Source organism: Gossypium hirsutum, chromosome A13 (assembly GCF_007990345.1).
Source record: "Gossypium hirsutum isolate 1008001.06 chromosome A13, Gossypium_hirsutum_v2.1, whole genome shotgun sequence".
Lineage (NCBI taxonomy): Eukaryota > Viridiplantae > Streptophyta > Magnoliopsida > Malvales > Malvaceae > Gossypium > Gossypium hirsutum.
Genome location: NC_053436.1, coordinates 18,279,989 through 18,302,192, shown reverse-complemented (window position 1 = coordinate 18,302,192; position 22,204 = coordinate 18,279,989). Strand labels below are relative to the sequence as shown.

General features: G+C 32.5%; 2 protein-coding genes across 5 annotated transcripts; one reads left to right on the top strand and one right to left on the bottom strand.

Moving 5' to 3' along the window:
- Window positions 1–5,090: 5,090 nt before the first annotated feature.
- LOC107893972 (protein IQ-DOMAIN 31) lies at window positions 5,091–14,263 on the bottom strand. 4 transcript variants are annotated; one of them, XM_016819132.2, is made up of 8 exons: window positions 14,088–14,228; window positions 13,880–13,954; window positions 13,248–13,388; window positions 12,872–13,156; window positions 11,922–12,122; window positions 11,518–11,598; window positions 9,553–10,516; window positions 5,091–5,286 (listed from the first exon to the last, which is right to left on the bottom strand). In XM_016819132.2, the coding sequence occupies exons 3-8, from the start codon at window positions 13,335–13,337 to the stop codon at window positions 5,255–5,257; spliced, it is 1,653 nt and encodes a 550-aa protein (XP_016674621.1). In that variant the 5' UTR covers window positions 13,338–13,388; window positions 13,880–13,954; window positions 14,088–14,228; the 3' UTR covers window positions 5,091–5,254. The 4 variants fall into 4 exon arrangements, with proteins under 4 accessions (XP_016674621.1, XP_016674624.1, XP_016674622.1 ...); XM_016819135.2 differs by having other exon boundaries at window positions 13,932–13,954; window positions 14,088–14,220; XM_016819133.2 differs by lacking the exon at window positions 13,880–13,954 and having other exon boundaries at window positions 14,088–14,263.
- Window positions 14,264–17,301: 3,038 nt separating this feature from the next.
- LOC107894621 (E3 ubiquitin-protein ligase MPSR1) lies at window positions 17,302–20,104 on the top strand. Its single transcript, XM_041084740.1, has 3 exons — window positions 17,302–17,430; window positions 17,675–17,860; window positions 19,793–20,104. The coding sequence occupies exons 1-3, from the start codon at window positions 17,302–17,304 to the stop codon at window positions 20,102–20,104; spliced, it is 627 nt and encodes a 208-aa protein (XP_040940674.1).
- Window positions 20,105–22,204: the final 2,100 nt, after the last annotated feature.

Genomic DNA, 22,204 nt, shown 5'->3' with positions numbered 1-22,204 from the left:
ATCAAGTACTTTGTTCTTGCCTCAATCTAAGTTTTTTACTATTTGTTAAAGTGCCTATTTGATGTATCTTTTTAAATGTGAGGTCTTTATGTTGTAAATGGACCATTGAATTCATGAAATGACATGGATGGACATTAGCTAGTGGAATTATAATGAAAATAATAAGGCTAATTTAGTAAATGGCTTATTATGTTAATTAAATTAAACAAAACATGAAATTAGTTCATTTTATACTCATCCTTGTCGAAAAACACAAAGAAAAAGAAAGAAAAATACAAGCTAGGGTTCAGCTATTGATTTCTTTGATTAAGGTTGAGTTTTGTTCCTTTTCTTTATAATTTCTACGTTTTTGTGATAGTTGCTTAGTAATCTATCAAGCCCAAGTTTTAATTTCTAATTTTGTTGATGATTTTTAGTTGAGTCATTGATGAAATTATGAGTTTTATGAAGTTTGATTATAGTAAATAAAAGATATGTGTTGGGTTAATATATTTTGTCTTTGAATTTTTGATGAATTTGAGTAATTTGGGCTAAATTGTAAAAATGAGATTTTGAGGGACTAAAATGTGAAATAAATGAAATATATGGACTTATATGAACACCATGTATATTCGGCTAAGCAAGTGTATATGGAAATTTGGTGTATTTTGTGATTTTATGAATTAGGGACTAAAATGTCAAAATGTGAAAATGTGAGGGCTAATTTGTAAAATGCCCTAAATATGTATTTTTGGATTGATTTGAATGAATGTGAGTTTGAATAAGTTAAATTTGAATTGGTTTAGATCAAGAATTAAAGAAAACAGAATTAGATCGGAGGAAAACGAAAGTCGTTGAATAGTCGCTTGTTTCTGTTCATTTCCGTACGAGGTAAGTCGATATACAAATAAATGTATTTTGAATTGAATTATCAATGCTTATATGCTCTTGAAATGAAATGAATGACATAGAAGATGAATATGTGGAATTGTGAAAGCATCAGCAGTGTTTCGATGTTCAAAAAGCCCCGTACGAACCATAGGAATAGTTAGGATACATATGTTATGACATAGGATCCGATATGTGATTTCTTGTAGGACCACATCTGGGACGTTGCCATCGACTTATGATTACGTGTAAGACTATGTCTAGGATATCGGCATCGTATTTGATTTCATGTAAGACCCTGTCTGGGACAGTGGCATCGTTTTTTATTACATGTAACACCACGTCTAGGATGTTGGCATTGTACGAGCTTTTTGACTTATCCGCATATCCTTATGATTCTGAAGGGTTCAATGGGCATTCCGAGAAAAGAATGAATATATGAAATGTGTATCCGAATCAAGTACGTTTGAAATTTATATTATGTTTGAGAGTAAAAGGTAAGTACATGTGTAAGTGATGATATATGAAATAAGCATGAGAAAATATGTTATATGACCGAATGAATTAGGATTATGTGAATTGTATATGAACTATGTAGTAAGTGATAGTATTTTGGCCATGAATTACATGATTGGCTTGGTTTATAATTGTGTTATGTGATAAGTTTATTTATATAAGGCTTACTAAGCTTTTAAAAGCTTACATTGTGTGTCTTTCAACTGTTTTATAGATATCGTGGCTACCGGGAGCTTGGGGATCGTTGAGGATCATCACCACACTATGGAACTCTATTTTGGTACCTTTTGAAAATGTATATATTGAAGTATGGCATGTATAGGCTAGAAGTACTTGTAAATGTTTTGTAATGTGTATATCATGCCATGTGATATGGTTAAATTATGGTTGAACTTATGGTTTGATTTTGGTATATGATACGTGATGCAAATTATGCCTATGTGATGTGCTCGTGAATGACCTAGTGAGAAATGGTCAATTTGGTAAGTTAGTAATGTGGTTTGGTTATGGAAATGGTATGATTTTGATACAAGAATGAATGTGAAACTTTGTGTTAAGAATATGTATAATTGAATATGTTTAGTAGGTAAATATGTATATTTTATTTAGAATAATGAGCATGAATTTAGTTGATGAATATATGATATGAATTATGAATGTTTTGTAGTTGAAATTGGTTGAAAATATGATGTATTTGATGCTTGAAAGGTATTTGTAAGGAGGACCCTAAAGGGGTGGCATTATGGCCTTGTAAATGGCCTATTTTTGCCCACACGGGCAGGGACACGGGTGTGTGTCTCTGCCGTGTTGCTCAATGGCCATTTCGAAATAAGCCTGGGCACACCACACGGTCGCACACATGGGCGTGTGCTAGGCCATGTGGCCAAGTCAATTTCGAGCACGGGTTAGACACACGGGAGTGTGACTGGTCATGTGATCCAAGTCAGTAGCCTCCTTAATTTTCACATGGCCTGACACACTGGTGTGACTTGTGGCCGTGTAGACAAGTCAGTATGTATGCCCTATTTATACGACATTAGACACACGGGCGTGTGTAATGTTGTATAAGGCACACGGCCTGTTCACACGGGCGTGTGACCTATATAACTTTGAAAAATACTTAAGTTTCAAAAAAATTTTGTATGCATTCGGTTTAGTCCTGACCCCTTTCTAAAGCATGTTTAAGGTTCCGTTGACCTATGCAAGGGACTCTGTATTGATGTATGACTATGATGCTATGATGATTGTGAAATGAATGCTAAATGTTTCTGATATGTCTGGTAATGCCTCTTAACCCTAATCCGGCGACGGATATAGGTTAGGGGTGTTACAAGAAGCCCATGAATTTCTATTGCCCAATGTTGGTGTAGTAAGCTTCCTTCATCTCCACCATTTATCATTTCACTTAATATTGTTTCTTGATAATTGCTTCCATCTAAATACTCAACATCTACCTTTTACCAATACATACATGATCATGTTTGATATTATGCTTCTTTTTTTCATTGTTATGCTCAACATAAAAAATTCCCAAAGCCATTTCATTAAATCTGCACATCTTCTTTTTTATTATTTCCACCACTTACACAAATATGTTCCTTTTTTTTTCCAAATTTTTTCTTTGATCAGCAAAGCTACTTAATTCAACATCGGATGGCATTGGATATATGGATTGTTAGAACAATTTTCCAAACAAAAATACTTTACGAATGTCAATACTTCTCTGTATTCAAAAACTGATGACTGAATGCAATCACAATTGAGTATCAAAACTTCCTCAATGTGACTTAATCAATTAATTAAAAACTTTATAGTCATTTTATTATAATCCTTATGTGGGTGATTCTTTCATTGATACTATTTTCCCCATAGATCAACAATGTTTTATATAGTCTAAACGCATTGATGGTTCCAACTCTTCAAATTAGCTTGATATCCTAACCAATCCCCTCTTAAGAAACATTTCTTTAATCCCGTCCACTTGAAACTCAAAAAGAAATTGCATATATGATATTATTCTTACAATGATACCTTCCAATTTCTCCTTTATAAACATCTCTCAAGCTATTATTTTAGTATTTAAATTTTTTTTGGGATCAGGAAAAAAAAATTATTCTTCTTTTTGTTTCTTAGTGTAGTTTGGTTCTACTGGTTCTGTTGTATTTCAATTCCTTGAATATAATCGTAAGTTCTACGAATTGTAGGACGAATTTTTTATTTTTTATTTTGAAAATATATTCATAGTGTAGAATTTAGATCTTTAAGAAATATATATACATATTGTGTACTAAACAATTGTTGACGTGTTCCCAAAAAGGATATAATTTTTACTCGGAAGCTTTAAGTATAAATAATGAAAATAAATTATGAGTATATAAAAATGAAAATTGTAAAACAATTATCATACTTGTAGTGATTTGTATACCTAAAATAAATTTGAGGAAGTAAATATAAATATGCAATCAAGCAGCGAATCACAGAATTAAAATTTCGAGAAGCATGTATAAGTCCTAGGAATTTGTAAATTAAGTAGAATTATAGGAAGACTAAAAGTAATTTTAGGATAGAAAGTTATTAATTTTATCTTCTGACTAATTTTGAATGTATAATAATAAATTTAACTCTTAATGTTTATATATTTTGTGAATTTGACTTTTATTTATTTTTTTGAGTTAAATTTAACCATTTACCTTTCAAAAAGTAGTTAAATCGTTTTTTTAACGGATATGATGATTAAAACATTAATCTTTTAACGATGTCATCATAACAATCTACGTGTGCTTCATGCTGACATGACACTATTTGTCTTGTATGTCACGTCAATAATAATTTAATAATTATAAAAATATTCAAAAATAAAATAACTTAAAAGTAAAAAATTTATTAATTTTCAAAAAAAATAGCATGAAATATACGTGGATTATCATGCGAGCTTTCATGTTTAAAATTTTAACATTTTAGTCAATATTTCTCTTTTAAAAAAAAACAATTCACTCTTTTTGAAATGCAAATTGTAAAATTTTACTCTATTTAAAGGGTTGAAAGTCAAATTTAACTAAAAATAAAAAAAATAAAAACAAGATTGATAAAAGATGTAAATGTTAAGGGTCAAATTTGTCATGTCCTTTTTCAATGCTTAGACAAAAAAGTAACAATTAAAAATATTAATTAAAAGATTTCTGCATTAATAAAAAATTTAATGAAATAATACCAAAATAAAATTAATTAATCTTTTAATTTAATAAAACAAAATTATTTTCTATTTGAATATTTAATTTTAAATATTATTTTGATATAAAATTAAAACTATTAAGTCCAAAAATTTTGAAGTAAAAAAATCTAATTAAATCATATATACGTTCAAAAGGGAAAGTAAAAAAATTAAAAAAAAGGAAAGTAAAATAAAAAAATATTAAATAGAAGAATAAAATATTAAATAAAAGAATTTTATATTAAAAGAATTTTAGTAAAATCAATAAAATTAATTGATATTTTAATTTAATAAAAAAAGAATTAGTTAAGGTTTAAATATTTAAAAATTATCAATAGCGTAACTATTGTTTGAATACTTAATTGTAAAAAATATTAAGAGTAAATATGTCATTCACTATTTACAATTTTAGAGTTGGTACTTTTATATATATTAGGTAGATAGATTAGATAAATAGATAGATTTATAACACTAGGATATCTATGAAAGCCAGATATGCAAATGGGCACACTCTATTCCTATGATATTAAATGGTAGAAGAGAGTGAACAGTGGATCCAAAGAATCTTACGTACAAACACAAACGAACCAAATAAACAACTGTAACATCTACAAATATTTACCCATGGAAACTTCATCAAAACAATTCCTTGTGCAAGAATTACCTCCTCCACTTGGCTCTGACCACCTTATCTGAAAATTGCCAAGCCAACAATAAAGGATGGTCATCATGTAGAAGCAGCATAGAGGGAGAGAACTAAACATGTTCAAAAGTGATGAGCAAAGACGACAACTGTCTAGTTTAGATACCATGCTCAAAATGAAAGTTGCATGCTAATTATTGCATAGAACTACCACATAAGAGCATGTTTTTTCTAATCTGACTATAGCCTTTTAAAGAATAGCAGGAAAAATAAAAAGGAAATAATCTCTAGAAATTAGCCTATCCCTAAAAATTAGTAATTTGATTATGGCTAATAGTACAAGGAAATTCCTAAAACTAAGGTAGAAAATCTGCTTAATTTAAGGAATTCCAACACTCCCCCTCAAGCTGGAGTGTAGATGTTAATCAAACCCAGCTTGCCTATAATTTCTTCGAACATTTTTCTGCTCAAGCTTTTGGTTAACACGTCTGCTACTTGTTGTCTTGTAGGTAGATATGAAACACAAACTTCCCCTTTGTTAATTTTCTCCGTAATAAAGTGGCGATCAATTTCCACATACTTGGTATGGTCATGGTGTACAGGGTTATGAGCTATGCTAACTGCTGCCTGGTTGTCACAGTATAATGTTAGAGGTTTTGTATAGGATAATTTTAGTTCTCCCATTAGCCGTTGTAACCACATTCCTTCACATATACCGTGGGACAAAGCTCGATATTCAGATTCAGCACTGCTGCGTGCCAGAACAGATTGCTTTTTACTCCTCCATGTCACGAGATTACCCCAAACATAGCTGCAGTAACCGCTTGTGGAGCGCCTGTCATTAACTGCCCCTGCCCAGTCTACATCAGTGTGACTTCTATGCTTCGATTTACATCTTTCTTGAAATGCAACCCCTTACCAGGAGTCCCTTTTAAGTATCTCAATATCCTGTAGGCAGCTTCTAAATGTTTCTCCCTAGAAGCATGCATAAATTGACTTATAACACTTACTCCAAAAGCTATGTCCGGACAAGTGTGAGAAAGATAGATAAGTTTTCCCACTAACCGTTGATATCTCCCCCTGTCTACCTCTTCTCTATCCTTATCAGTTCCTAATTTAAGGTTGGGTTCCATAGGAGTCTCGACTGGTTTGTAACCCAACAGTCCGACTTCAGAAAGTAGATCAAGAACATACTTTCTTTGAGAGATTGAAATACCTGCCTTTGACCTTGCTATCTCCGTTCCTAGAAAATATCGAAGATTCCCCAAATCTTTAAGTTGAAACTCAAGACTTAAGAACTCTTTTAGTCTTTCAATTTCAATAGAATCATCCCCTGTCAATATTATGTCATCTACATAGACAATGAGAATACAGGAGTTCCCATTATCCGAGTGTTTGTCGAATAAGGTGTGATCAGCGTGACCTTGAGTATAATGTCTACTAGTCATGGCTTTGGCAAAAGGATTAAACCAAGCCCTAGGGGATTGCTTTAATCTATACAAGGACTTCTTCAACTTGCATACTTGGCCCTTGCTTCCTTCGAATCCAGGCGGAAATCCATGTAGACTTCTTCGTTTAATTCTCCATTGAGAAAAGCGTTTTTTACATCCAATTGGATCAAAGGCCATTCTAAGTTGACAGCAATTGAGAAAAGTACTTGAATAGTATTCAATTTGGCCATCGATACAAATGTTTCCTCATAGTCCAACCCATATGTTTGAGTGAAACCCCTGGCCACAAGTCTAGCCTTGTATCGATCAATGCTCCCATCTGGTTTAAATTTTGTGGTGAAAATCCACTTACAACCCACGGTCTTCTTCCCAGTAAGTAGTTTAGATATTTCCCAAGTTACATTGTCTTCAAGAGCCTTTATTTCTTCTAACACAGCTTGCCTCCATTTGGTTGACTTAAGAGCCTCTTCTATGTTTTTTGGAGTTTCTATAGACTCAACATTAGAAACAAAGGCATTGTAGGATTTAGACAAGTTTCCATAGGATACAAACCGAGAAATGGGATGTTAAGTGCAGCTCCTAGTGCCCTTTCTTACTGCAATTGGAAGATAGATGGAAGATGAAGGAGGTGAAACTTTTTCCTCAAGACAGTCCTCGGGTAAAGATGGCATTGGTACTACTGTTTCTGTTTCAGGCAGCTGATGTCTCCGAGAGTATACACGAAGCCCCTGAGTTTTTTCTTGTTGTTTTTCAGAATGAGTGGGCTGTTTTTCTTCATTAGTATGGTTAATCACCCTTGTTTCTTGTTGCTGAACAGTGGAGATAGGAAAAACAGGTTCCAAAACAGGAAAAACAGTGGCTGTAGGATTTTCAGCAGGTTTTGTAGTGGTGGTAGGGCTGATAGAGTCTTGAGGTATAATGAGAAGATTGCTCAAGGTCTCATCTTCACTAAGTATCTCCCCCTGAAGATGAGAGGCTGAAAAATATGGCTCGTTTTCGAAGAAAGTAACATCAAGGGACACAAACATCCAGTGTAAGGTTGGAGAGTAGCACTTGTACCCTTTTTGTGTAGGTGAGTAACCAATAAAGACACAAGTGTGGGCTCTAGGATCAAGTTTAGATCGGTTAGGTTGATGGTTGTGGACAAACGCTTTGCAACCAAATGTTTTGGTTGGGAGATTAGGAACACGAAACAAGGGAAAATTTTTTTGAATAGTATGTAAAGGTGTTTGAAAGTTTAATACCTTAGATGGGAGTCGGTTTATAAGATAACAAGCAGTGAGGACAGCTTCTCCCCATAAATACTTTGGTACACCCATAGTAAACATAAGAGCACGAGCCATGGCTACAAGGTGTCTATTTTTCCTCTCGAAAACCCCGTTTTGTTGAGGTGTGTCAGGACAAGAACTTTGATATATGATTCCTTACTCAGAAAGATAAGGACTTAGGATAGAATTAAAGTACTCTCTCCCATTATCAGTTCTAAGGGTGTGAATATTTGAATTGAACTGGGTTCGAATCATTGAATGAAAATTTTTGAAGACTTTAGAGACTTCGGATTTTTCTTTAAGGAGATAGATCCAACAAACTCTAGTGTGGTCATCAATGAAAGTTATGAACCACCTAGCCCCTGAGATGTTTTTTACTCGACTGGCTCCCCATAGATCACTGTGGATTAAAGAGAAAGGTTGAGATTGAACATAAGGTTTCAAAGGATAAGGGACACGAGTGTGTTTAGGCAGTTGGCAAACTTCACAGTTCAATGAACTTATTTTCTTATTTAGAAATAGTAGAGGAAACAATTTCTTCAAGTACATGAAATTTGGGTGTCCTAGTCTACGGTGCCATAGCATGATAGAATCTTCTTTTGATGTAGATAAGGCCATCCCTTCTTGTGAACTGTTTTTGTTCCAAACATATAAGCCATCATCAACTTTAGCAGTGCCAATCATCTTCCCCGATTCCTGTTCCTAAACCACACAACCTAAAGCAGAAAATTCAACAAGTACTTTTTCATCCTTGGTAAACTTGCTAATTGAGAATAAATTATAGGAAAGATTTGGAACATGTAAAACTTTATCAAGAGAAAAATTTTCAGTAAGTCTAACTGTCCCAATTCCAACCACCAGCGAGTAAGATCCATCAGCTATGCAAATCCGAGAGTGATCATGACAAAGTAAATAGGTGTGAAACAAACTTAGATTACCTGTCATGTGGTCGGATGCACCCGAGTCTAGTATCCAGGAAGTTGTGATAGGTTCGTGTGTAGTATTTAAAGCAGTACCTTGAATAGCTAGTGACCCACTGGCTGTAGGAGTCCTGAGTAGTTTATGAAGAGCCTCAAGTTGAGTTTTGGTTAGCCGAAGTTTACGAAGAGTCTCAGAGGAATTTTCGGTGTCACCCATGAGAGTAGGGTTTCTAACAGAGACAACAGAACAAGAAAAGAGAAGAAAGAGTAGGATCAACTGAATTCCTGATGCTCTTGATACCATGAACAAGTTTAGGAAGAAGAATTATTCTTATTTTTTCTAATCTGACTATAGCCTTTTAAAGAATAGCAGGAAAATTAAAAAGGAAATAATCTCTAGAAATTAGCCTATCCCTAAAAATTAGTAATTTGATTATGGCTAATAGTACAAGGAAATTCCTAGAACTAAGGTAGAAAATCTGCTTAATTTAAGGAATTCCAACATGTTTAACTACACATGTAGACATGAATTTATGTACAACAGAGGCTGCCAGTTTCCATCTCTTACTTAAAGAATGGGGGAAAACTAAGCAGAATATCCATAGGTAATACTAATTTAGCAAAACAAAATCACAAACAGAAGGGCATAAAACATTCAATGTGAAGTTGTGCTTACCATTAGCATCTTTAGAGGATGATTGAGATTTGTCACTGATGATAGCACCTTTGGCAGCTACTCGAACCTGTCTTTGAGTATGTGGGGATTGTGAACCTGTATTACTATTGGTTGAAGTTGGCAGAGAATACCGCCTGTTTAACCCATTTTTCTCAACTGCCTCGGGGATAAACCTTGGGGACCGTTGACCCCTAAGTCTAGCTTTCGCAGATTCAGTTGGTGCCATATAACTGAGCACTTTTGGCATGTGATTTAACCCATTTGCCTGATTATCAATTTTTGCTGGGAAAGAAGCTCTTCTTTGGTTTGTGTTTGAGCTCTCATCACCGACCTGCTCATCCTTAGAGTTTAACTCCTCTGTTACTGGCATGCGCTCAATTTTGCCATTGTTTTTGGCCGGTGGAAAATCAACTGCTGGACAGACAATAGGCTCACCAAGAGAAGCATCTTCTGAGGAAAATTTCAGATCTGCCTCAAGAATTGACAGTTCTGATAGTGTTGCAGTCACATCTCTTATCTTCTCAGCAGATTCCTGCTCTAAAACATCGGGGTCGTTAGAACTAGAATATATTTTCAGAGTCTTCTTTGTTTTCTCATTAACAAACTCAGACTTGTCAGTAACCTCCTTTGAAGAGTTGGAAAGCTTTCTTAAATTGCGCTTAACCCTCTCGAGCTCATTTTGTGGATGCTCCCAAACTGAATCTGCTGCTGAGTTGACAGAAACTCTCCTCAGACCTCGTTTATTTTTTTTATGCTCCAAGGTAGAATGACTAGATCCATTAACAGCTTTTGCATTGGATAGTTTCTGAACACTTAGCTTTGTCTTTCCACTCCTAATTGGTTTTGAGGGGTATTCCCAAAATTGTGATCTTGTCCATCGTTGAAGCCATTGCCAGGATGAGTTAGGCTCCTCCGGAACATACTGAAGTTGTAGAGGCAATACAGAAGGTGATGAGGCCAAAAGCTGAAATGATAGAAATGCATGGTCAAATACAGATTGGAACAACAATGAAAAAAAACATTGCAGAACTGGCGTAGGTCAAGACACCATGATTCTTGGCATCCACAACAGGCCATCAGCTAGGAACAGGAAGCAGTGGCACGCATCAAAAACATTCATCTCTAACAAATTTCATCCATATTAAAGGAAAAGGGGCCAGGAGCAGGAATGTATCTTCATGCAAAATTTTGTTACTAGTCATGCTAGAGTTCTAAAGTCTGAGTACTTGACATAACATTTCTTTCTTTCTTTCTTCTTCTTCTTTTGTTGTTTATCATTTCATGAGGTTCAACAAGCTTAGGAAAGGAAGTGCCACACGTGGGGGCCCAAAATAATTGAAGACATTTTCTAAGATTTAAGTCCTCTGAGAAGAACATATTAACAAGTAAGCATTATCAAAAATCAATAGTAGTAAAAAATGTAGATAAATAAACAAGCTTAAAAAATAGGCCAGAGGTAGTTTTGATACAAAAAGAAGGGATCTATGAACAACTGATACATTTGCATTCAAGATTCTCAGAAGGTGAAATACAGGACTCAGGCATGGTGGCTCTCAAAATAATATGGGGCATACAGCTATTTAGAGTTTTAGACATCACTTGCAAGTTAAAATAGGAAAGACGCCTCTATTGTACTGATATTATAAACATTAAGTACCACAGAGGAAAAAAAAATACTAAAGATAACAAGAGTAAGAATATCCGCAATAGAAAATTATAACTTTAACGTAAACAGAACCATTCAAAGGATCAAGGTGCATAAGCGCAAGTTTGAAGCACAAAAGAAACGGGAGCAATGATACGTTAAAAAATATGCATCAGACCACTACTGCGGTGACAAAAGCAAGAATTAGGAGCATGAAAATTGTCCTAAAGGCTAAACATCACAGACTTTCTATCAGCACAGAAGTTCTCATTTTAAACAGTAAGCAGAATACAATAGTAGTATGAGGAACCAAATCATACCTTCTGAACAAACACATTATTTGATAAATTCTTCACCATTGAAGATATGCTCACTCCTATAGAATTTGAGCTTTTCAAACCCTGCTTAAATAAAGAAAAAAAAAAAAGTAGCTACCTTATCACGTTATGTGCAATTAGCTACTCAAAATGCCACATAATGAAACAAAGGGAGGTATACTTTTATTTTCAGATAAGAACCTGAAATAAAATTATCCTTTATTATTATTGAATGGTTATGATATCAGTGCCCATGTTAATATCAATATAATCACAAAAATACCTTTATTCTCAGACTTTATACATAAACAACAAACTCAACTAGGGCAAACAACTGTTGTTTACAGTTATTGTCAGGATAGCAAGAAACAACAAGCCATTATCCACTGATCGGTAAGAAAAATCACCTGAAGCAGTCTTGGATGTTTTTCCTGTATTTCCATGGCAATATCTGAACATCTGACCTTTTGACCACGAGCTAGTGCTTGCAACTTAACAATTCCCCATGTACAGCATAAAGTAGCAACAGCTTGTCTTCTAACCAAGTGACCACAAATAACTGCTTGCAGCCTTATAATGCCCTTGAGGATTCGAAATGCCCGGCGAGCCTTCCAACACAAAATATTGTCATCAATAAAACTACATGATTTTAGGGAGGATAATAATCATAATATAAGTAAATGTAAAAGTTGACAGCAGATTCAGTATCTCTATCAAACTTTATGCAAACTTACAAAAACCAAATTTGCATTTAAAATTTTTACAAATACTATAAATCAGCAGGTTGTCGAATATTTACAGACTCAAATATCTCTAAACAAGACGAAACTGATACTTGTGTTAACCTGAGAAACTCAGTCAAATGAATAGTAGACTACCCAAGTTGCTGTAAACAGTAATCCGGGCCCCTAAGAATTACATTCACTTACATCCCCTATGCTCATAACAATATGAAAGTATAAAGTAAATATAAAACATAGAGGCAGCCAGTCAATTGTAGAGTCTGACATATATAAGCAGTTAAACCTATATCTGGTTCAATTTTCTACCTCCCAATAAACGAAAGGTCTAGATCATACCACGAAAGAAGTATGAATCAATCACATGTCATCTAATCTTCACATATCCTTAACTATAAGTTAAACAATCATCATTAACAACATAAGGCATGATGCAAAGTGCAAGGTTCCAATATTAGAAAAATAAGCAGAACAGTGATAGTGCATTCAAGATACTGCAAATAACAGTCAACAGAGTTTTCACACAACTGAACGATTAGCAGTAAAATGCTTACAAGTTTCATTACTATGGATGACCTTTAAGTATAAAAGTAACTTTTAAAGGGGAGAGTAGCTACCAGATAACCTCTGAAAGCAGCCTGTACTGTCACAGCAGCTGGGTCAAGCCTAATCCTATCAGGATTTTCTGGGTTACCAAAATTACCGGTTGTGGCATTATTTCCATCCACTTTTAGAGATGGAATATTTGCCCCATCAATCGGCAATTGGTCAGGTATACCCTTCTCAGAGTCCACCACATTCCTAACACGGCTCACTAGAATAGGTGCTGAAATCGATGGAGGATCCGCTGATAGGTCAGACACCTTGGAAGAAACCAAAACCTCACCTTTAGTTGCAGAATTCTGCCCATGATAATCAACAAAAATTAGAATATGCAACATTTTCAATCTTCAAGTGCTATTTCACATTTGAAGATAATTAATACTTCCTTACCAGCTTCTCTTTTCCTTTTGAGAAACTGGACTTTGAAGATTTCTTCCCAAGAAGCAAGGTCTTGATCCATTTCGCTGGAGATTTCCCCATCTCCGTTAAACCCAAAAATAATTAAAATTCCAAGTTTCTAAATCTGGAAATCTGCGAAGGTCATACCCAACCAAAGCCTCAATATTTAGCTAGTTAGCATTAAACTCTATTTTTTTTTAAAGTAGCATTTTAAAAACAACCAAACGCACTCAATATCCTAATACAGTTTGCAAGTAATGGCAGTCAAAACGGCACTACACTACATAATCATTAGCTTGTTAGTTATAAGTTACTATAAATAAAAGACAAACTTAATTCAATCATAAAAAACAAAAAAATGATATCGAACTGGATAGCGACTGAAAATGGAGAACCCAGACAAGCAAACTAAAACAAAGAAAGTTTGAAATTTTCCTTTCCGTTTTCAGATTTTCTTCACAATCTCAACGGTAAAAAAGAGAGTAAAAGATACATAGCCAAAATCCACATCTACTCAAGTAAATGAAAAGTAATACAATTAAATCAAGAAAAAAAAAGTAAAAGCAAGCGTGTCGGCAGAACTGGAAAAAGGTGAAAAAGAAGAGAGGATCAAAAGCTTTCGCCTGAAAAGAGCATCAAATATGAAGTCCTTGTTCGCTACTAAGCTGTCATTACCGGAACTGTGAGCATTCAGAGATCTGAAGAACGAATTTCGTGTTTATATTTTAGAACTTTTGTTTTGCAAGCTTAATATTATTTATTTATTTATATAAGAGAAATTAAAACTGTAATTGTAAGGACAAAAAAGAATTGTAGCATTGAATTTTGTACCGTGAAGGATTCCTCGAACAAGAGAATCTCGTGCAGGCTTTTTTTTAGTGAATTTAAAACTAAATAAAAACTAAGAAAGAGATGAAAACGGCCCGCACAAATAAATGTGTAAAACAGATGACAAGAGAAGTAGGTGTGTAAGTATAATAAGGGGCATCACCGGAGCGGGGAGAGATATCTTTATTAATTTTTACTTTTTCATATATTCTAATGTAATTTGGTTAGTTTTGCACCGGTTTCGATTGTGCTAACCAATACGCACCGTTTCATTGTTAAATTAGAACAATTATCATTTTTCGTTAGTGAAAATTTTGATTCGTGCCGATTTGGTGCATGAATAATATTAAAAGAATATAAATTTTTTTAATTATTTATTTTAAAAAGTTTTTTAGAATATACTTTTATATTTAAAATATAAAAAACTAAATATAATAAAAATAATTTACTCATTTGATTATCAAAGAAAAAATCTCCGCTCCCTTTTAGTTTTTTTATTTATTTATTGAAAAAGTGAAAGATTTAAATCCTTAAAAATTCATATTAAATGATGAATATTTAAAGATTTATCTGAACCATAGATTTTTAGTTGTTGAGTTTATTAATTAGTATTATTCATTTTATATTTGTAAATATATTTATATATATATTAAATATTTTTTAAAAAATAGATAAATTTGAAATGATACACTAAAATAGATTAATATCGATACGTATCATTCTAATAAAAAATAGTGGTTCATCGATGCAATACTAATTGTCTTACTTTTGTTTTATAAGGACTACATTGATTCATTTCATTCAAACTCGATCATTGCTATCAAAATATAACAAACCAAAAAAAAAAAAGGCAAAATCCCTAATGCCACATTTGGCTCACTATAAATAACTATTTTGTGGAAATAAAATACTAGTGATTTAGTTGGATGTAATAGAATACACAAGTAATAATCTATATTATTATTTAATCATTTGACTGAATTGATGTAATGAGTTAACTTGCACCAACTCGGTTAGAGGAATTATGAAAATATCCTTTCATAATTAAAATAAGTTACATCATTCAATGATATTTTAATTTTTTATTTAAAAAGACGAATAAGAAAAACTTAAATGGGATGAGTTTTGAACGCATGCTATTTATATCAATAAAACATCAACATTGCCACTAAACTAAAACTTTAATATAATATTCACCTTTTAAACTTTTTTTTGCATAATTTATTACATCTATCAATTATATATGTACTTACTATTATTTAAGCTCCAGACTGAGTTTGTATCACGAGTCAACCGGTTACCAATTCAATTAGAGAAATTATGAAAATGTCATTGGTATCACGAGTCAACCGGTCACCAATTCAATTAAAGAAATTACGAAAATGTCATTCTATAATTAAAATAAGTTATATTATTCGAGAGTATTTTAGGATTTTTTTTACCTACATAATACAAAAATAAAAAATAAATACCTAAATGATATGCCAATACCATTATTTACCAAAATGGTATATTTGCAACAGTACCAAGAGGTGGAGGGCATGTAGGAGGCGGTATCACTATTTATATTGTATTTATTTATTTTACCATTTGAGTTGTTGTTTTTTTTTTGTATTTTTTTGGATAACAAAGCCAACAAATAAATACATAATAAATACAAATAAAAATTGAAAAGATCACATTAATGGACATAATAATTGTCTTTATACTAGTTAAGTAAATAACAAAAAAAAAACTCTCAAAAATTTCAACACAATGGGACCATGTATTAAGTACATAAACAACAAAAAATAATGTTAAACAAAAAATAACAGAAATATACCTACTCCCTTTCTTCAAAACACCCTCTTTACAGAATAAACTATCAACAAAAATTAAACTAATACCTTTTCTGTTATCTGCATTTAAATTAAAAAACCAGAAACAAATATTAAAAAAACACAAAAACATATCTGTCTTTCTTTCAAACACACCATTTCTATAAAATTAAAAACCCAATTGCATCAATACAATCATTTGTAAAATAAATAAATATAAAAATAAATATTGGTACCGCTTCTCTCACACCCTCTACCCTATATATATATATTAAAAAAAACGTATAATTTTGTAATGATGTTTGAATGAATGTGTCCGAAAAAAATTGGGTGTTACCTCCTTTATGCCCTCCACCTCTTAGTACTGTTGCAAGCATACTATTTTAGTAAATAATGGTATTAGCATACCATTTAAGTATTTATTTTTTATTTTTGTATTATGTAGGTAAAAAAAGCTGTATTTTAATTTTTTTATTTAAAAAATCAATAAAAACTTACATGAGTGAGATTTGAACCCATATTATTTACATTCATAAATCATTAATATTGCTACTAAACTAAAGTATTATTTTAATATAATTTTCATCTTTTAATTTTTATTATACATATTATATTACATCCATCAGTTATATATCAATGTTTTAAATTCGTGGTTTCCACACACATGCATTTGGTAGGATTTTTAATATTACATTTTTTGGTTGGATAGAAGAATTGAAAAAGATTATGTAAGGAATTGAATTGAATAGAATTTCAATTTTACCCTTAAATTAAATAATGAATTTCAAATTATAAAATTTAAATTTAATAAATTGTATATGATGTTATATTTTTATAATAAACTTTATGATGGTATTAAATAATATATTTAATAATATATTAAAATAATACTTTTATTTTTAGAAATTAAATTTATTTCTAATAGAAAATATTTTAAAACATCATAAATATCATTAATATATAATGTTTCAAAATATTATTTCAAAACCTTATAAAATATTATTGCAAAACTTTATAAAATATTATCTCAAATTATTATCAAAACGTTTTTATAAATATGATATTAATAATATTTTCAAAAGTATTTCTTAAAATATTTTTTTCCCAAATATGCTATGATGACACTCTCCATGCAGTGGGTGATCGTACAAGGGGCTATGGCAACTTGAAAGAAAGTGATTCTCGAACAGGTTAATGATGATTTTTTTCAATGCTCCATTAAGCTCTTGGATTACTGATAATATTGATAACAAACTTGGTGGTATCAAATATGCGGGAGTGCAATGGGCTTCGCTTTTTGAATGCTTATTTGGCAAATCTGGAAAAATAAGAACTTGTTCCTACATGTTCATTACTGTTCTGACCTAGTGCTCAATCACAACTTAAGTTGGGCACGAAGTATGGAGCATGCAAAGAGAGGGAGGGACAAGGTGCCCAAGTCGAATATGGGAAGCAGTATATTGCCTTTACCGAAGTCGGGTTGGATAAAACTTAACGTAGATGGAGCAATGGACTCCTCTATGGGGTGTGTAAGCCGTAGGTGGGGTATCTCGAGCTGAATTGGGAAAATGGTGAACTGGTTTTGGAAGGAACATAGGAGTGGGTTCAATACTACAAGCGGCGTTGCAGGCTATGGCCGATGGTCTCCAAATAGTTTGGCAACAGGGTTATAGGCATCTGGAGCTTAAGTGTGATAACTTCGGGCCCATCTAGTTGATACAGAATGATGCACCTGTGGAGAATTATTTGAAGCCACTTTGGAGACTGATATAGGAATTGCTGAGCTGGCAGTGGAGTGTGGAGATCAAGCATGTGCCACGGGAGGCAAACCAAGTTGTTGATTTTGTAGCAAAGCATTTCAACCAGAGACCGTATGAACTGCAGATGCTGGAAGGCCCAGTAGCTGGGAGCTGGAAGTTGCCGATGGAAGATTTGGAGCTGGCCGAATGTCTCACACAAGTTTTAGCTCTGGCCTTTTCAGGCCTTCTCAGGCCTTCTCTTTATTAAAAAAAACACTACTTATGTACTATAGTAAAATTTGGGTGGTTTTACATAATTTTTTATACGATTAATATTTTAACAATTTAATTGTCATATTTTATTCTTTATCTATATAGATAATTCATGTCAAATTTGACATGAATTAAAAATTTTTAATTATTCCTTTTATGTAAAAAAAAAATTCAACCCTTAAATATATATTAATACAGAAAATATTTTAGATTGATACAAAAGATTAAAAAGGATTATATTAAAATATGAAACTAAATCCACATCTCATGTATAGTACAAGGACTAGTAAAATTTGGCCTAAACTTAAATATATCAATATAATACAAAAATAAAAGGCATTATAACTTACTTTGCCCTCTAGCTAAAAAAGAAAAATTATTTTAGCTCTTTTACTAATTTTTCGCTTGAAATTTGAATTAGTTGTCAAATCACATTAGTTCTTCTTCTAATTTTTCGCTTGAAATTTGAATTATTTATCAAATTATCCTAAAATAGATAAAAAAATTAACATTTGTTAACTTTATTGGTGTGATATAAAGTGAATTGTCACGTCAACAATTAATTATTTTTTAAAATTTAAAAATTTAAAATTAAAATGATTAACAATATAAAAAATTTAAAAAATATATTTTATATATTTTTAAAAATTATTTATTTGCTAACGTGGCATACACGTAAATTACCGCGACAGCAAAGTTAACAGATCTTAATTTTTCCACCCATTTTGAAGTGATTTTATAAACAATACAAGTTTAAGAGTTAAAAGAGATGAAAAATTTAATGAAATGCTAAAATAAATTTTTTATAGAGGTAGAGGAAAAAAAATTTTAAGGGGCGGGGCCTCGGCCTTCCTAAAAAGAAAAAAAATTCATTTAGATCTTTTAATTTTTTAAAATTTTAAATTAGTAAATATAAAATTACACTTTGCCCTTGAAAATAATAAAAATTTAACTTAATCTTTTTAAAATGATAAATATATAAATTACTCAAATGATGAAATTATATTTTTACTACTATAAAAATTAAAATTTAATTTAAACTCCTAAAAGAATTTATAACAATTATTTTTGGTAATACTATTATTGTAATTATTTAGCAAAAAGAATTATCTGGAAACAAACTCTTTAAAAAATGTATTAGAACAAGCAAGAAAATAATTGGCCAAAAGAAAATAAATATTAGAATGAAAATTATTCTTGAAACCATAAGATTTACGCTAATAGCCCGAGGGATTATTTGGTATTTACCCCTCTCATTTATAGGTTTCTAACTGCTAATCGTTTTAGGAGTCATTAGAGGAATGGGAATACTTATAATTTAGTGATTAAACAAATAATATTTACGTATTTCTACTCCATACTCTACACCGCCGTTGTCTTTTCTTATAAATACTATTAGGAGAATAGGAAACTTCAAAAAGAAAAACTGATTGTGGGTTCCTAGTATAAACGTTTCTAGCTTCTTAAGTTCCTAATGGATTCAACTCCAAACGAGTGTGGTATCTTTCACCGCAGTACTTTTCAAAATAAGATCATCCCACAAACTCGTAATATTGCTCCCCGTTTTATGAATTTTCAATTAAGCATTGACTTCGTTTTGGTATCAGTCCACCATGATTGCCTAGCAGACATCTACACCACCACCGACGACCCTTTGTCCTTCCGACAAACCTTCCGTTTCAAGCTCAACATTGTTGAAAACGAGCACCTGCTTCACTAAATTCTATTTCCCACGTTTACAAGACTCCGAATCAACACAGCCTCTCTTGGTTATCACAGCTTCATTCATGAAATTCTCTGACGTGGACGAAGACTGTCACATTGGGTTCTTAGCAGAGGAATTAATTGTAAAGTGTTGCCTTTACGATCAGTGATACAGGCATCCATTGTGGAACATTACAATGATGGGATTTTGATGGGAAGAGCATTGGCTGAATCAGAACCAGAGTTTCAAAACAGTAACTATGGCATGATTCCGGCTAAAGAGTCCTTGTTTAAGGAGATGCTAAAGACGGTCAGAATAGAAGCTGGAGATGAAGAAGACTGCATGATATGTTTGGAGGAGCTCGAGGTTGGGTTTGATGCTTCTCGGATGCCTTGTTCTCATACTTTTCATGGTGATTGCATCGAGAAGTGGCTGAGGCAGAGCCATTATTGCCCTATTTGCCGGTTTGAGATGCCAGCCAATTAGGCTTAGATATGAACTTTGTGTATTTAACATTCTTTCGTTTGTTTCTTATTGAAACTATTTTAGTTATCGGTTAACTTCATTTGTTTCTTATTGAAACTATTTTAGTTATCGGTTAATTTTTGTGAATGGATTTAAAAGAGTTTGATTATTTTACCAACAGAAACTGATAGTAAATTTCATTATGAATGTTGGCATTGTGTTGGGGTTATCAGGACATAGAACAAGGAAGCAAGATGCATGAAATATTTTTACTTGCACACAAATGTGCGGCAAGGGAACTTATGGCTGATAGCTCATTTTGCTCATTCATTTAATTAGAAAAAACAATACATTTATAGCCAAATACATCACCAAATACTACCTACTACCACTAATCATACTTTGAAACAAGTAAAACTTAACTTGCACACAAGCTGATATATCAATCGGAAACTAAAAACATCAAAATAATAACAACTTAGTTCATTTTCAACTAAGTAACTTAACAAAGTAACTAAACAACCTTGCTGTTACAGCAAGCATACGTGCTGCAGCATGTTTACAAGCTGTATAACAGTAGCATGGTTGGCCATTTTTAACACATTGTTGGAGCAGTAGATGATAGTAATGCAAATATTAAAAACATAATAATAAGAACAAAACCAAATGATGCAAAAGGAAACCAGATAGCATGTCTACAATGGAGAATGGATGAGGAAGTTTACATGGTACTGGGAAAGCTTGCCTAGACATCAAATAAGCCTCCAACAACGTTTGCTGCTGACCAGTGCCAACTATCTCCCAGAGTTACCCCAAACACTTCAGTAGGACCAAATTCCCTCTGTTAAGGGTCTTAAAATAGCCTCAGTGAAGTGATCAGGGCAACTCCAGGGAATAGCTCACTTTCCCTTTCTCATGCTACTCTTTCTTGGTATATTTATGCAATGAGGGTTCACTGTATCAATAGGGAAGCTTCACTAAGCTTAGAGACTGACACATTTTGAAATGACGATCCATAAATGATTGAGAGTGAGTGAAATTCATGGCTTTCATATTGTTGGAATTGAACCCGGCCAATATTTGAGGGGAAATAAAGGGTTTAGCAATAGAAGAGAAGAGAAGAATGGTAACAAGTGGACAAAAAGCTTTTTGGATTTCCCCAACTCTTTACATGTTAAATATTTGTCCATTCGGACCTCTTCTTTTCACTTTTCAGAAGAAGAAAAAAGGAACCCTTTTTCAAGTATAAAACACTATGCCTCATGCTTGACAACATTAACTAGGATTATTTCCTTGGCTTTGAAAATTAAATCATTTAATAAAAATTTGAAACATTAGGAGTAAATGAGAAATTTTGTTTAGTCAAATCTCTTGTAGCATCTGCAATGCATTAAAAAAAACATTTTATTGATGAATTATGAAATTGATGGCTAATTATCAATGTTTAGCATTTCAATCAGACCATAAGTTTCTATCTTTAACATTGTCAATCAGATTGGTGCAACAAAAAAAAACTTCATCTATTCCAGTTAAAGGAGTTATATGAATCAAGCTTGTTTAGCCTTGGATCTTATCATGGTGCAATTAAACTGAATAAAAGAAATGTCCATTCATTTTCCTTGGAGCAAGTTGAAACGGTTTTATGACAATAGCCTAACCTTGCTAGAAAAGCCATCAACGATTTCTAAATTAGCCACGAAGCATTGCGTAATGATACAACTGATAAAAAACCATATTTCCCTAAAGATTTAATCAAGAAAGATTATTAGTTATTATGCAAAGAAAAAAGAAAACCAGTTTTAGTAAGTAATCAATCAACTTCATCTGGTTATTTTTATCTTTATTAACAACACCATGCTAGCTAGAATTGTTGCTCTTGCATATCAAATCCAGTAGCAATAAGCCATTTGAATCTGATGAAGTTGGTTCAGCATGCAGCAAACTCGACAGCATGCAGGCCAAGAAGACCAAGTCATGCAGGAGCTGCTGATGCAAGCTTATTTTGTTTATTTTGTAATTCCTAGTCAATGAAATGTAATCTTAGTTCATTTCTAACTAAGTTAGGTTGTTGACTGATGTAATTAGCTTATGTATGAGCTGTAAACACAACTTTGTATAAGT